Raw genomic sequence first — 17,411 nt, forward strand, 5'->3', positions numbered from 1 at the left:
AAAAAAAATAAAATGTATTCAAGGCATTCCGATGAGCGAGGACCGGCAGGGACTCGACTGTTAAGGAGAGGCCCGGTAGGGGCTCACCATTCCGATGGTGAGGGATTTCTTCTCTTAGTTCACCAAGCAGCGAAGAGTAGGGGTCTATCAATGAGATACCTGAAGTATGGGTCTATCAAGAATGAAAGAGGTTCTCCTCCCCTCAGATCTATTGGTTGGTTTATTGGGGATCCCCCACGCCCATTTCCGGGTATTCAATTTTACCCTATAATTTGGCCTCTTCCGTGCTTGGCTTGCTTAAGGGCCTTTCCAGAAGCAGCCATTAAAAAAAAAGGTATTAAAAAGCGATTAAAAATGTATGAACTATGCAAAATGTAAACCTACTTGAAAACCTACCTCGCACTTATTTTTCTGTACAAACATCATGGTTCAGAAAACAAACGAACGGTACCTTAACCAAGCCAGGCGAGTTGCCTGCCTCTTAATGAAGGCAACCAATAGATCCCATGCTATTGGGCCATTAATGCTTACCCCCATCTTATGTCTGTAGCATGGGATTCATGGCTTGTCATCGTATGCAGCACCATATCCCGCCCCCATGGCATCCTCCGGCAGTGAATGCACCAGTGCGAATGAATCTGATGTATAGATATGACCGAGATTTCCGGTTTACCCCAATAGATTTGCGGCTGGCATTTACGATCCGATCAGCTCGTATCTACCAAATTATAATTTTCCCGTCGTCTGATGAATGAATTCTGCCTTTTAAATAACAGCGGAAGGGCGAACAATAGTATCCTTTTCTGCGTTTTGAAACCAGTCTTTCTCAGAGCTAAAGCTGCGTACTCAGACCTAAAGTTGCGTTCTCAGACCTGACAGGTAAGTTTATTTTGCTAACATTACGATTTCGCATGGCCCAATAGCATGGATTAGCGGAATATAAGGGCGGATTTACTATTCCCCGCAGAGTTCAGAATAATGTGATTAGTTGTTTGTACTTTGATACTGTATGAGCGATGAAGCGGAAACCCTACCATACCATTGATTTTGAGTGCGATGCGCCAACCCATTATTCTACAAGCGCAACCCTAAACAGGAGAGAAATGGCAGAACTTTACTAACACTAGTTTATGAAATGATAATGGGCATTTTCGATGCCAATAGGCATGACCTTATAATATTATTCTTCAGAAAAGTGGTATCACTGTCCCTTTTTGCCTCCACATATGTCAGATAATGTTTGAGGAATCTCGATAAAACACTAACTATGTGCACCTATTTTTGAAGTTTTTTAGTTTTTAATTGATTTTAAAGGAAGGTTGATTCGTGATTAAATAAATATGTTGTTAAAAGTTGATATGTGTTTTGTAAGGATTTAATAATTTACTGTGTATGGTTTAAAAAGGAAATTTGGAAGACAGTAGAGTGACTGAGAGGTCAGTCACGATCTGACCTCCCATTTCTGATTTGTTCAAATCATGTAAGACTATTTTTTTTTTTACCTCAACATTCTTTAAAATAGTCAAAATCATTAATTGAAAGGAATAATGGCCCAATAACATGGATTAGTTCGAGTTTCTTAACATATAATTAAATTTTATGGAATATAAATTATTTTCTATAAAAAATTAATTACATTTACTTTTGAGTCAAAATAATATTTGTTTATATAATTTGGTTTATTTTTATTAGTTACTATTTATTAGTTTGCAATGTTAAAATAAATTGGTTACCAAAACTATATTGGGTTGCATGACTTTTCAATTTAATTTAATTTAATTTGGCATAATTTTACATATGAATTTGTTATGATTTTGGTTTCAAAAATGCATATCTACTCATATTTTGGTTTCGAAAATAGCTGTGAGATTAGATATAATTTTGTTTATTTAATTGAACACTACATATTTGTGAATGAAAGTTTATAGCTAGCCTCTTAAGAGAAAGGAAGTGTGACATCGTTTTTAATTTGTTTTTTTATTTTTCACAAGTCACATAACTTAATTAGTAAAGGAGTAAGTGGTCCATAATCCACACATATTTTTTTACTAACCAAAGCATTTTTACTTCATTAGCAGTGGGACTTTGAACAAAGGGCATCAAGTTTCAAGAGCTTTTGTTCATAGTTTATTTGAGCTTACTTTTTCACACCATAAGTGAAGGAAGACACCTAAAAGCAATCATAACTTGAACAAACTAAATTTCCCCACAGGGGCCATAAAATAATTTATTTTGTACAAATTGAAATATGTTCCCAAAATACTCTTGTTAATATCTAAATGGAAATTTTGTTATACTAAAATGGAAATAATTCACGTATTTGTCATTGAGATTTTGAAATTTGTTACCAAATGATATAGAACCGGTTATGGTTGATTAAGTTTTATGTCTTAGGAGCCAAATCAATGTTCTTAACATTTATTTATAAGTGGAGAAAGAAATACAACTAACACATTTTAATAAAAGCACACACATATTGAATAAATAAATAACCTACCGAGTTCATCAAATGTACTGACAAAAGTAGGATTCTAATTCTTACAACTAGCCGCAAAGTTTATGTTCGGTTAGAAAAATTCAAAATAATAAAACTAGTGCAGTCATAAAAATGAGATGGCTAATAAATATTGGTAGATATCAATTTTCAAGGAGACATGCCTTTCTCAATATATATCAAAGTAAAAAAAATTACTTCCAAAGCTTGTGTTTTTGAAAAACAATATGTTTGATTAGAAAAGTTCAATGAAACTACTGCAACCATATAAATTAGATGACTAGTAAATAATAGATATCAATTCATAATCAATAACAATAGACACTACTTTAGTATATCTCATTTTATTAAGATTTAAAAAAAAACAAAACTTAACTAATCTATAATTGTATTTCCCTTCGACCCCTTCCACCTCAACCACTCATCACAAGTTGTACCATGAGACCAACATGGTGACACCACCTCCACAAAGACATCATATGTCATACATGGTTAGTCTAAATTTGTATGAAATCTATAAGTTGATTAATGACCCAAATATTACCTTTACCAAAGTGGTTTACCTGAAAAGTATAAAATAGTTACCTAAAAATGTGATTGCTATTCTTAGTGATACGCATTAATCAAGACCATAATATCTACTCAAACCAAATTATTTTCGATGCAACTTTTATAGGTATTTGAAGAATGAAGAAGTGGGAGAGGATTAATGAGTTGGAAGTTGAAGACCCAAAGGATATGATTGAATTTTCAGCAGAAGATTTAACATGGACAGAGATTAATGGGGACCAAGTTGCAATTATTCCATATTGTCGACTTGATGATTTTATAAGAGGAGAGGAATCGAGTGAACGGGCACCCACTCAATTTCTTCTTGCTTCTCAACGAAGTAAAAAAGCAGAGGATATCGGACAAACATATTTTTCAACATATCTGGAGTACATGATGTGAGTCTTTATATCTTTTTTCAATATATGTATAATTCTTTTCAATATGCATAAATTTTATATCTAATTTGTTGTAAATGTTTTATATATAGTTATTGGTGTGCATATGGTCCGAAGTGCAACAACAGAATTATGAGTGCATCCTCAGATCAAAACAAAAAACACAATCAACATGAAAGTATGAAAGTTGGTTGCCAATGTCACTTCATTGTGCGGCGACTTCAACTTAGACCAGATGATGCTGTAATAATATATACTGCATGTAGGCATATTGATAAATCCAATGTTGTTTGTCATGGAAAAGATGCAATCGGTAGGCCTATGAGATTCAGTTATGCACCACATTTAACAAGGGATATGCGATCTATTTTCCAACATTTAATCCAAAGAGATTTTAATGTTACAATGATATGTGATAAGTTCATCTCTGATGTGAAGGATGGATTCGGTGAGTTATACACAAGGACATCTCGAGATACATACATGACAAGACAAGATATATTAAACATTTACAATGATACCATAAGGCTAGAGTATGTTAAAGATCAAAGTGATCCAATCAGTGTAGAATGTTGGTATAAGTAACACACTGAGAGCTTTTTCTTCTACCAGAAACAAGATCTTGCTGAAAACATCCCTTTTATCATAGGCATACAGACAAAGTGGATGCGTTCAATGATGCTAAAATATTCTCACAACAATATAATGTCAATGGATTCAACATTTAGTACAAATAAGTACGTGGTGAGTACAAAATTACCCTAAATCTAATTCATTTATTCAACACCATTTTAATGCTTGTATCTTATATAAATATAATTATGTACTTTGTTTGTAATGTAGTATCAACTTGACACTTTAATGGTCTTCGACAAACATCACAATGGGGTTCCAGTAGCTTGGGTGATATCATCACACAATACTATAGTTGATATTTGTAAATGGATGTCAACTCTCTTTGCCATTGGGAAGAAAGAGCAACCAGATTGGCATGTTAAAGCCTTCATTACAGATGATGCTACTGCTGAAATTGAAGCATTAAGGTGATGTGTTTATTCTTTTTATAAGAGACATAAAAATATTCTTAATGTATATTCTCTCTAAAAATTATGTTATTCCAGGTCTTCAATCAACTGTACAATATTATTATGTGTGTGGCATGTTCGTCGTGCATGGTTGAAGAATGTTGGAAACAAAGTCCAAGGAAGGGAAAACCAAATCCGAATTTTCCGTGCTTTAGGAGAAATCATGCACACATGTGCAGATGATGAATCTGTAACAAAGGCAGTTGAAAACTTATTTGAAGGATTCAGTTACCATACAAAGTTTTTGGAATATTTTAAAACAACTTGGTTAGCCAACAACAAAATATGTAAGTTTCTTATAAGTGGCTTTAATGACTCTTTTTTGCATGTCATATGTATAGTTATTAATTCATAACCAATAAATTTCTTTCTACAGATATGTGGGCAAAAGCGTACAAAAATTTTCCACATTCCAATCAAAATACAAATAATGCAATTGAGTCTTACCATCAGTATATCAAGCAGAGGTACCTAAGTGAGAAAAACAATGCATGCCATAGGCGGGTTGATTGGTTGATTTATGTGTTGTTGACAAAGGTTGTATTATATTACAATCATATGCAACGTTTAAAAGAAGCTGGTTTTATACGACCCAGAAAAATTGAGGAACAGTTGAATTCATCCAGGTGTAGAGCTAACCAAATCCCAAATGAATATTGTGTGCCTAATGAAAAGAGTAACAACGATTATTGGGTTCGTAGCCAAAATAACAATACTCGTGATATTTGGTACAATGTCATATATAAAGATTCCAATCTACACTTTTGTAATTGCAAGTGGGCCTTAAATGGAAACATCTGTAAACATGTATTGAAAGTTGAGATGTTGGCAAGTAACATTAGCTTGGGTGAAAATGTATTCCCTAATGTCACTAATCCTACTACAGAAATTCCTAGAATTTGATTTGATTTGAATGAGTCACCTATATTGGGCCCAGAAATCCAAACAGAGCTTCTACCATGCTTTGATTCTCCTCCCATTCTAAATTATCATAATGAAACAAGCAATGATGATTTAGATAATTTCTCATATAATGTTGAAACGACCAATGTACGACCAGATAGTGCATTATTTGAAGATGATGAGATGAAACGTGTTAACTCATCAACTCGTGAGAAATTGAGATCCATAATACCTACAAATTTGGAACAGGCATATGCATTAAACAACTTGGTAGACAAAGTATGTCAAGAATACAACAAAATGTTTTTCAATACTATAACTCCATCCAAGATCACTACCAAGAGAAAACATAGTTTCTTGAGCCCAATCAATAATAAAAGGTGTTGTGGTCACAAGTCAAATGCAGGGAAAGATAAACTACAATTTGAAAGCGTTGGACGAGTTCGTGCAAAAAAAGAGAGCATGAATGAACAGTTGGAGTTGTCTTCTCAACCACAAAGAACTGTGGACCACATGCCTGAGTTAGTGCAACATTCTATTATACACAAAAATGGTAAACCTAATGTTATGCATTTTTTCATGTGAAATATGATATACTATCATTTGCAATGCATAGGCATAACTATATGAACTTTTTTTGTTGTTACAGTTGACGGGCCAACTTGTCGACTCCAATTATTTGATGAGCATGTCGATGAAAGAAACTATAACATTGGGAGCACTTCTCCAATCAGTACTATCCCAATTCCCTCCCCGAGGGTGCTTCCCCCTATTGTACAACCAATGGGGATGTATTGTCGGCCACACCCACCACCTTTTTCCTTCATAAATTCTCCCATGTCTATAACCGACTCCCCAAACCCTTCCCAATTCCCACCCCTCCCCTTTAACCATCCGCCCTTCTCATTGTTCCAATCATCCACCCTTAACATTCCAATTTCCCCCCCTAGGGTGATTGCTCGCCCTAGGGTTATTCCCACTATCGTACAACCAATGGGGATGTATCATCGCCCCAACCCACTACATTTTTCCAATTTTTCTCCCACCATGCCTTTAGCCATCACCCCTGAACCATGCCTATATCCATCACCAAGTGCTCCACCATCTACCCAGGAAGGGCAGTCTTCTCCATTGCCTTAGATCTTCATGGTGAGAATGAGTAGTTGATCAAAAACTTATCATTAATTAACGAAATTGATTATATGCATTTTGGATTTTACAACTAATTGGTTATTGAATTTTTGCATCAATATCACTTTGGAAATGCACTTGGGAGTGCCAAGAGTGGCGATGGTGACTTATACACCCAATTTCTAGATCAGTCGTGAGGCGGCATTTCCATAATGTCATTCATGGGCATGAACTTCCATTATCTATGTTGGGAATGAAGTTCCATTTTGTAGAAAAGAAAAATGTATAACTAGACAAATTTGGAATACAAATACATGAATTTGAACTTGTGTGTATGACAATGTCTTCATTGACTTTTAAATTCATGATGTGGATTTGATGTTATATTCTATCAATGTTACATTAGTTTTGAGGAATGTAGTTAGAATGGATTTATTTGTTTCATTTACAAGTTATCAAGTTTGCAAGTTAAGTTACTTTTATATTTATATCTTACTCAATGTTGCACGCATGAAAAAACATATCATTACCAAGGAACTTTGCTTAGTTATAATAATAGATGTATCATGTACATGAAGAGAGCATATATATGGATTTAGATTTATTTTAATTTTTTATTTATGAAAAAGAATACTAAAGTTGAATTTATGAAAAAGAAAAGTACACTATACATGCCATATAAGAAAATCTACAAAAATAGATAATGGTTTGAGCCTTTACCACTTAACTACTAACATTTAAAGATGAAAACTTTATTGATAAGTGGTGTAGTATTATTTAAGTTTTATTTTATATATATATATATATATATATATAAACAATTCCTTTATTTATCTTTGGAGCCCTATAACATAATGTACACAACTCAATGCAACATAATGTCTTACGTAAATTCCATTAGGTAGATTAAATTAAGTATCATATTGAACTTTACAATACCTTATAGAATATGTGCCACATGTCAAGTTTAGGTAGCTCAGAGTGGATAGAGACAAAGAGAGCACAATTGAGAGGGTTTACATTTTGTAATAGCCCATGGACCACATGTCTCACTTAACTACACAGATAATGTCTTCTCCTTTGCACTTGCATTATTTCAATTCGAGATAAAAGAGGACATAGTAGATTCACCTTTCGAATGAATTTTCTTTTGAAAGGGTTTTCCAGAAAATAATTGGCATTCATTGTGGTTTGTGAGTGATTGTGAATACTTTTCTTTATTTTTCACATTTAATTTATTGCATACATAAACAACAAAATTGGTAATAAGGGATCTCGAATCTAAAGGAATTAACCCTTCATAGTATAGATTTATATTTAAGTAACATATATGTTTTGATGGACTATCTAGTGGAATATCCATGATAGTTTATAGATCAACTATGGTTAAGGACCTAATGTACACGAACAAGATAAACAACATGGATGATAAGAGAATCCCCAAAAAAAAATTGAACTCTATCCATTACTATCAACACCTTAAGCAAAGATGGCATCAAGATGATGTGTTGGTTAAATCATTAGGGAATATAGCAGGATGTCATCCTACCCATTCGGACAATATTAAAAATATAATTGTATCTAAATTTAAAGAGGATTTGTGGTGCAATGAAGAGTTAGACATTAAAAGGAAGCCAAGATATTACGAGGGAGTAACTCGGATTCTAAAAGATCAAAAATATCTTTTAGTTCTAACTAGTATAAAAAATAAATCAACATTACTAAAACAAGAACCAACTCCCATGAACTACATAACTACAATGGTCATTGGGAAAATTCCTAAAACCGTGGGATGTAAAAATTTGTCACCTTTGTGATGGTTGAAGATGAAAATCAATTTCTCAAATTAAAACTCATTTACCTTTCTAACCTCCCAAATCTAAAAACTATGATAATCTTGGAATACTTCTCTTACAACTTTTAAAGCATAAAAACAAGATTTCAATGAATTTAAATAAACTTTCCCTTTTAAAAAGAAAATTTTTAAAAAATTTAAATAATCTTGGTTTTTAAAAATGAGATAAACTAATTTTGATCTCAATGAACATGAATTATCATTATTGTAATCACATTAACATAAACATTATTATTTGATATTAATATAGATACCATTATTTACATGATTAAAATCTATTCTTTATATTCAATGTATTTCTTCTTTATAAAAAAAATGATAATAATAAATTAGATTTAAATAATAAGTTTGATGTCTATGTTGAATTTTGTCAATTTTTTTATAAAATTATATCATATCCATATTTCAATAATTATTATTTATAAAAAAAATAAAATTTAAATTATTATAACATTTTAATTAACTTATAATCTTTAATTCATAAATATGTATTTTAAAATATTTCAAGTAATTGTAAAAATAATTATTTTTTATTAAATATAAATTATATTTTATAACATATTATTTTTAAAAACATTTAAAAACATAAAAGTTTAACAAATATGATACAAACAAAAACCAAATTCCGATTGAATTGACACGTGGAATGTAATATTTAATGCTATTGCATTCAATGTAATATAATGGTCGTATCGAAAAGCCTTTCCGTATGGAATGGCTATGGTCATACGTAAGGCCACCCGTTAACCTTGACCAAGGTGTCCATGAACCACTCATAAAAATATATATATATATATATATCTATATCTATATATATATATATATATATATATATACTTAGTTTCCATATAAAAAAAATAAAATTTAATATATTGTTATTATGTTAAATTTAATTGAAAATAATTCTATCACTATTTTAATCTATTTTATTTTATTAACATTTTTAACCAATTATATATATATATATATACTATATAAAAATTATTTCGAAATTGATGTTTATTTCAAATTACAAATTCACAAATCATATTTTATTATCCTCTACGCTTTATGTTAGAATAAATATTATAATATAAACATTCGTTATTGTTTTAATATATTAATAATATTAACAAAAAAATTAATCCTAGAAACATATCTTATTATATTATTTATTTTCAATAAAAATTAAATAAAAAAATGTTAAACCAATAACTTATTATATATTTTCAACGACAGAGTAAATAATAAACAAACCTACATTGCATTTATGCATTAATACATGAGTAACAATTTAAACTTGATTATAAGAAATTATATCAGAAGAATATAACTTGTGTCCGAACATCCCTCTACAATTCACCATTCTGAATGATGTCCGAGTTAGTCGATTAAAAACGTGGTTCTGGGTCTCACCGTACAGGTCAGAGAAAATAACAAATCTGACTCGCCAGGCTCTGCATTGATTAAGGTGCCATTGATTAAACACTTGGATCGTAACAGGTTCCCACTGTACACGGGAAATAAAAATACACCAATATACCGTACCAACCCATCGGACAAAACAAGTGATGTGTAGATGCAGTAACCATGGCATGAAATAGCTATGGTCATACATAAGAGGGCGTACTATAAGGCAAATCCAATCCCTATAGCATGGGAGTTATGGCTTGCCCTTAATGAAGCTGAAGAAAGCACGTACGAGATGTCTTTTTGAGTTCATGTAATAGCATACTTCCGGGAAGATCTGCCATTACTAGGTATTACATGCGTGTAACTTCATTCTTCTTCAATTTGGTTGTTTGGGTACTGTTTTTCATCGAGAATACAAAAGCAAAGACGTAAGTGGGTGGCAATCCGGTCCGCTGGGAATGGTCTACTAATCTATTCAGTTTGTTTGAACATCTCCTCACTCTGCTGATTGATCTTAAATCTTATAGAATTTGATGTTTGCACATTAAATTCAAACATGGGTAGTTGGTGGTTGGAGTAATTGTGGATTAATAAACTCATTTTCTTGGGATTGGGATCGTTTGATGAAATTTTAAACTGTGAAACATTAATGAAGAGAGCGTGAATCTATTTTTTGCTCCCGGCCTCTGCTTGCATATGGGTTATTAACAGGCCTTGATTTGGATAAGGAAAATACTTTTCAGCCAACGAGAAAAAGGGTCGGCTTTTGAGAAAAAATGGTGATCTGAAGATGCGTTTTTCATTCTTTCTCAGAAGTTTCATACATGGGCTGAAGGAATTACGGATAAAGGGTTTGTGTGAATAATCATTGTTTCACCCTCTGCCGCATAAAAAAGATTGATATATACCATCATAAATGATTTAGAAGAGATGGGCTACTAAGAAGGGTTGATTGGAGAACATATTTATTGAGATTTGGATTCTGGTTTTATGCTGATGAAACTCGGGGCTGAAACTTAGCTCTGTGTTTATTAGGCACCCACGTGTTCACCGTGGCTCAAGAGGTTCGCTTGCAAATTTTAGATTTTTCCATTTGGGCATGCTAGGCAGGCGCCCTCGCACATTGCACCCGGTGGGTGTGGTGCCTGCCTCGTTGAGATCCCTCCTGCCTGATGTGCAACGGGCCAGATTGGCAGGTCGGTGGTTCTTTTGTAGATTGCTTGGGGGAATCATAGTTCTCGCACTTATATTATTCAGAGCAATATCCTCTAGCCAATTCTATACCGCCGGCACTGTTCCAATGCGCAACCTTAAACAGGAGTTTCCAATGAGATTTGTTATCATGACCCTTGAGTACAAGAAATCCACATTTAGTGGCAATGGAGTCTATGCCCAATCGATTGCACGATCCCTTGCGAAAAGAGGCAACCATGTATTGGTAATCAGTGCCAAACCGACAAACAGAACCATTGGTCCAAACAGTGGTGCAGAAGACGTGCAGGAAGCCATGCAAGAAATTGGATCAAGGATGTATGAAATAGATGTGGCAGTGGATGGAGCGCAATGGGGAAGATTGGATTGGAAATCCCCTTGGCGTAGCTTTGCTGATGGCATGACCGAAAGTGTTGTGAAAATGGTCGTGGAATTCAACCCATCATGGATCTTGGTTGTAGATTGGTCAGCGCTTCCTGCATTCTCATGCCTAAAGGAGGCTGCAGGAAACCAGCATTGGCCAATGGCTTTTCTCAAATTTCGCATATATTATATATCAGAGTATAAGGGTGATCAGGGGATAATGGAGAAGGAATTTTATAAGAACATGGAATCAAAGGCTGTGTCAATGGCCTCTGTTGTTGCTGCTTTAAGCTCTAGAGATGCCCACATACTCTTAACAGAACTTGGATTTGGCATCGCTCCTGGTGTTTTGCCTAGGCCCCTGTTTCCTCCACTTCGAGAAGACATCCAGTCTTTGGCTATGTCAGTGTTGAAAAGCTCAGAGAAATGGAAGGAGGGGAGGAAGTATATTTCCTGCTGCGTCCGCCTTTCTCAAGAGAAAAATGCAGACCTTTTTGCTTCAATTATTGAGTCTCTTAGTGATTTTATGACAGAACAAGGCATTTTACCTTTTCTATGTGGAGGAGCTCATGGAAATGGAGATTATGCAAAGTCTATTAAACAAAGGGTAAAGATCGCATTTCCAAACGCAGTAGTTTACGACGGTTTTATGGGTTCAAGTCAGCTTGCAGATATTTATTCTCAGACACTATTAAATGTGCATCCCTGTATCTATGATGCATATGGAATGACTATAGTTGAGGCAGCTGCATTTCAAGCCCCTTCTATCGTACATGTTGGACCAGGCGGTGCAGTTGGAGCCGCAGAATTTTTGGACCCAGAAAAAGGTCAAGTTTTTGGTGTTGATTTGAATGCTCCCATAGACATCCTGTCCAATAAAATAAAAGAATTGGTATTAGACGAAAAGAAGCTAGCCCAGATTGGTAAGGCAGCAGGCATGCGGAGTCTCTCATGGGATGAGGATGCCAATGCACAACAACTCCTGACAATTCTTGAGAGTTCCTCTGCTATATCAAATTCAGATACTGAACTTCAGGGGTTGGAAGGATGTAAGCATGTCTAAACATGTTAGGGTCCCTTTTGTCAATCCTCCTGATTTTCTATGATATTGAAATTTCTTTGAGACATTCAAGTTATTAGTATGGAAGTATAAAAATACTTCTAGATTGCATTGCACATTTCTAGCTGTTGTTTTAACAAATCAGGGTAAAGCTTTGACAAATTGACGAAGCGGTTCTTGTCTCTACATTTGCTGTTCTTTTGTCAGTCGGTGTGCTTCTTTTGTTTCTACTAAAGTTTGCTTTACCTTGAGAATCAGTTTTGTATTAGAGATAATTATCATCGCCACATCTGAGTTCTAAGGTAGTTACAGTGAAATGCCAATGTAAAGTGACAAAGCAGACAGATCAGTGACCAGTGAATGTTTCATGTGGCTATAGTTGGAAACTTAAAAAGAATGCAATGCATCTTGCATTGACATCTATTTCCATTTCATCAAATATTTAGGACAAATTTACTGCTCTATATATCGAGAATGCTTCCTCATATATGAGTTAACTTTTATTCCAATCGTGCGTTTGCCCAGCCTCTTCTTCAGGAAGAGTCGTTACAAAAATTGTGTAGCTTGGCATATGTAAAAAGGTCTAAGGCATAAGCTACCTGCCTAGCATAGTTGATGCACAGCCATGCTTATGTATCTAATGTGGGAAAAGTTAGTATATGCCCCTTCACTTGTTTGAACTTTGAAAATCTGTGATGGAAATTGGAGGACACACTTCCCAAATTGGATTTAGGATGTTGAATGCTGTTATGATCCACCATTTCAGGTGATTGTGGTTGGAGCGATATAGCTGATAGATATAATATTTAGTGGAGACACGCATAGAACATTAATCTATATGATGTACCTACAGCTTCTACCTTAACTCCTGTAGATGTGCATTTGCACTCAGCAAAAAAATACTTTAGATTCTATTAGAGTATGCGTGAGATTGCTGTTCTTTCTCCACAATTTTTTGTGCCTTGATCTCATGCATAGACTTTCTTACATCTGATTGGGAATTATGAAGGATGTAGAATTTCTCAAGGCCAATGCTCTTGTGATCCACATGTCTTTTGATTCGAATTGAATCATCATATTATTTGTCATCTATCTTGATGCTTTTATAGTGGAAAAATTGGAGGAATTAACTTGCAGGGTCATTTTTACCGACAGGTCCTAGTTTAGACAATTGGGGTATGAAACTTTTTAGACCCATTTTGAGGAATCAAACGAAGTTTTTTGGCGTCCAAAAACTCTTGGTTGCATGAAACCTCTTGGCCCTATTCTACACTCTCAAAGTTTAAAATGGTGCAAGATTCACATCAAACAAAGTTTGTATGCAAGAGTTATGTCTTTGCAAATTAACCTACCATGTTGACCACCAGGGTACGAGTGGATGCCACATCATCCCCCGTTACTCATACATATGGGGCTAACCACATGTGGACTTTGAAGAAAACTTAGAAGGTTCAAACCCGTAACTCTAGTTGGGGGGTTGAGGGAGTCAAACCTTACCCCTAGTTGGCTATCGGGCTATCCAGGCTACTAGGAGGAGTAGGGTTTCCATTCTATGCTATTGTATTTTGTTTCGTAGTTGTGTAGAGCAACTAAATGTGGGAAGTTAAAGAGCAAAATAGAGGGAGTTAAGATTCTGTAGCAACCATATATGCCAGAAGTCTTAGATAATGCCATGGAAAGTACTTGTTTATTTGTGCTTGCACATTTTCCATACCAAATAAAAGAGGAAAGAGCACTTCACCTTCTAGCTAGGTTTTCCCCTGTAAGGGCTTCCTAGGGCAATTTTTGTGTCTATTGTAGATGTTGTGTGTATTTCTTTCTATTCTATATTTCTTGCATTTCAACTATTTCATTTAAATAAGTAGAAAATCAGCTAACTAACAAATATGAAATTAAAAAAAAAAAGTTGAAGAATTTCAACCCCCCACTCTGGTTATCAGTTTTCCTTTTCACTCCATGAATTTAGTTTTTATATCCAAGCATGATAAAAAATTCTAAAATCTGGAAATGACAATATTTTCTGAAAACACAAATTTAGAGATTTCACAACTGTTGAAATTGCAGAAATATAACATAGCAAAATTATGACAGCCACACACAGAAAGTAACATAGTGATTTTTGGTCAATTTGACCCTCGAAAAACCCCCTACAAATTTTGGGGAAAACCAGTTTGAGAGCTCTTCTTTATTTCTGAAAATGCTTTTACAGAGAAACTGAAATACACAGTAAAAATTCCAGCAACCACAAATTACAACTTATCTCGATTTTCGTGCTTGAACTCCACCTCGAAAATCGTGCCAATCAATAAACAACCAAAACATAAATTTTTACAACATTAAATGCTGTACGGCCTGCCTCGTAAAATGTGCCCAGAACTTGCTGTATGGACTGTACATATCGTACAGATTTCAATAGTACGATTGTCTCAAAATTCGTGCCCAAATCTACCTCAAAATTCATGCCCTTGTTGCTGTCCCTCTTCCTCGATTTCTGTGCTATCTCTCTTCCTCGATTTCTATGCCTTTTTTCATGCTGTATGGTTTTGCCTTGGGATACATGCCAATAAATGCTGTTTTCCATATTTGCTGAAATGTATTCTTGCTGCTCTCTTTCACTTCCTAACTGCTCAGAAATTTTCTCTTTGCTCTTTCTTCTTTTTATCTCAAATGCTCATGAAAGAATGAATGATCTTTTCCTCTTCTCTTCTCGTTTTATTCTCTAAATGACCTTTTGGGTTACCCTAAGATCTAATGGCTGAGATTCATTTAGATCTAGGGATGAGAATAAATACGCATTTAATTCTCACTTTCTATTTTTTAACTCACCCACTTAAAAAAGACCCACTTAGCCTTTTATTTCCATTGTCACTTTTTCACTTTCTAATTCTTCATTGAGTTTAATAAAGTCACCTTTAATATTAGAACGTAACTTTACCACTTATAAAGTCACTTTTAAATTAGAATGTAACTTTACCACTTATAAAGTCACTTTTAAATTAAATTGACTTTACCACTTTTTTTCTACTGGAAAAATCTGTAATTTTTCATTAATTTATAGAAAAACTACACATTGTAGATGCTGTTGCATATGCTGTAACTGAGTCACCGCGGATTGGCACAAAAATGAACTATTAGCTGTCCAGATGCACCACGTAGGGCGATTTGCCATGATATCAGTTGTGATAATCTTTTATATGCCTGTAAAAGCCTGTATAAAAGCCACGCAGGGCCCTTTCAGAATAGAAAACTATTATATAAGTCTATGTATATTTGCAAAAATTATCGTGTTTTTACAGTATCTAACAAAAAACAGCTAGTGTTCAAGGGCTAATGTCCCTCTGGTAATGCTGGTCTATATATGGCCAATGAAAATAGCGGTATTCATTTGTCCCCCTCTGCTCTTGTATCAACCACTCTCCTCTGGGTAATGCCGAGGCCTCCTTGGATAGTTGGTCAGCACTGCAGTTATGCTCCCTGTAGATATGATTGCAAGAGATATTGTTAAATTCAGCCTTGAATATATTAACTTCATTCAATATATTACTGAGTGTGTGTATGTGACATGCAGTAATGCCATTGAACCAGTTTATGATGATCTTTGAGTCCCCAAAAATATTTAAATTGATGCAATGGTGCCCCAAGGAGAAATGAAGTAAGTGGCGGAGGGTAATGAGTTCCGCGAAATTATTTGTTCCAACTCCTAAACCCATCTTGACTTTGAAGAAGTGTTGATCACTGATATAAAGAATGAAACCTCCCCCACAGCCCCGTTGATTTGCAGCGCCATCAAAGAAAGCCCAAGGAGTGCTTTTGTCAATGATAGGAGGGGCATGTGGTCTGCGCTCTCTGGGTGGCGGAGGGTCGGGCAATTCATTATAAGCTGAGATTATACCAGCCGCAATGTGAGGCCAACACGCTGGTCTGTTATCAAATATGAAACGATTACGGGCCAGCCAGATATACCAACTGACAATCAAGGGGAGGCACTGTAGTTTGGATCCCTTATGTCTATTAGACCAGTTATCCCAAGCACTGCCAAGATCGTTGCCAGCCCATTGCCCAGTAAATCGAATAGAGGAGGATAAGACTTGCCAAAGAGAGTGAAGGGAGATACAATGCAGAAAGAGGTGATCAGTTGATTCAAATGAACATTTGCATAGAATACACCAGGTTGGCCCATAAAAAGATCTGTGAAGAAGGTGTTTCCCTGTGGGTACTTTATCTCTGAGAATACACCAGAAGAATAATCTGATGCGTGGCGGTGCTGTGAGTTTCCAAATGTTTCTCCACCAACTTGAAATCTGTTCTGGCCTTTTGTGTTGAATCAAGGAAATATATCCTGACTTTGGAGAGTATATGCCATTCTCTGCCTGACACCATATTAGTTCGTCTGGGCCCTCTTTTACCCTGATGTGAGCTTTAGTTAGCGCAGATATATAATCCTGCCATTCTTGGTGCCATCGAGGGGGTAGATCAAGTAGACGAGCAGATTTCCATGCTTGTGAAAAAATACCTGTGTTTTGTGGATCTGTAATGTGTGAAATAACCTTGATCTCATGAGAGTGGAGATACTGTATGAGGTCTCTAGAAAGCAGATGTCTTCCTCCACCTTCAATCCATGGATCCAGGCCAATCCGAGCCAGGGAACCATCGTTAATTCTCCACACCAGATTGTCTCTAATATGTGGAAGGGAATGAAGCAGTGCCTTCCACATTGATGAGATGCCTGCCGTCGGCCAACTAGGCAGTCGAATCCAATCCATAATATTCTGTGGCCAGATGTATTTATGATATGAGATATAGGTCCATAGATTCTGATCGGTCAGCAGGGTCCAACCCATTTTTGCAGCAAGGGCTTGCGCAAAAAGAGGGAGATCTTTTAAACCCCATCCTCCCCACTTCTTTGGCAATGCAATCTTTCTCCAACTAATCTAGGCAAATTTGTTTTTGTCTTGAATCCCGTTCCAAA

General features: G+C 35.1%; 2 protein-coding genes across 2 annotated transcripts; both read left to right on the forward strand.

The window, feature by feature from the left end:
* Positions 1 to 280: 280 nt before the first annotated feature.
* Positions 281 to 12,612, forward strand: LOC149163109 (uncharacterized). Its single transcript, XM_089437539.1, has 2 exons — positions 281 to 490; positions 10,080 to 12,612. The coding sequence occupies exon 2, from the start codon at positions 10,907 to 10,909 to the stop codon at positions 12,443 to 12,445; it is 1,539 nt and encodes a 512-aa protein (XP_089293665.1). The 5' UTR covers positions 281 to 490; positions 10,080 to 10,906; the 3' UTR covers positions 12,446 to 12,612.
* On the forward strand, positions 3,233 to 4,488 carry LOC149163110 (uncharacterized). Its single transcript, XM_089435346.1, has 4 exons — positions 3,233 to 3,441; positions 3,534 to 3,684; positions 4,054 to 4,185; positions 4,285 to 4,488. The coding sequence occupies exons 1-4, from the start codon at positions 3,233 to 3,235 to the stop codon at positions 4,486 to 4,488; spliced, it is 696 nt and encodes a 231-aa protein (XP_089291472.1).
* Positions 12,613 to 17,411: the final 4,799 nt, after the last annotated feature.

The sequence above is a fragment of the Pinus tabuliformis genome, chromosome 5_2 (genome assembly GCF_031772625.1).
Source record: "Pinus tabuliformis cultivar Carrire ecotype Pingquan chromosome 5_2, CPIR1, whole genome shotgun sequence".
Lineage (NCBI taxonomy): Eukaryota > Viridiplantae > Streptophyta > Pinopsida > Pinales > Pinaceae > Pinus > Pinus tabuliformis.

Bases quoted from the DNA above. Each gene is read 5' to 3' on its own strand.
- LOC149163109 (XM_089437539.1), top strand. From the start codon at position 10,907: ATGCTAGGCAGGCGCCCTCGCACATTGCACCCGGTGGGTGTGGTGCCT.
- LOC149163110 (XM_089435346.1), top strand. From the start codon at position 3,233: ATGATTGAATTTTCAGCAGAAGATTTAACATGGACAGAGATTAATGGG. The intron at 3,442-3,533 runs GTGAGTCTTTAT...TTTTATATATAG, and splicing joins ACATATCTGGAGTACATGAT to TTATTGGTGTGCATATGGTC. The intron at 4,186-4,284 runs GTGAGTACAAAA...TTTGTAATGTAG, and splicing joins TTAGTACAAATAAGTACGTG to TATCAACTTGACACTTTAAT.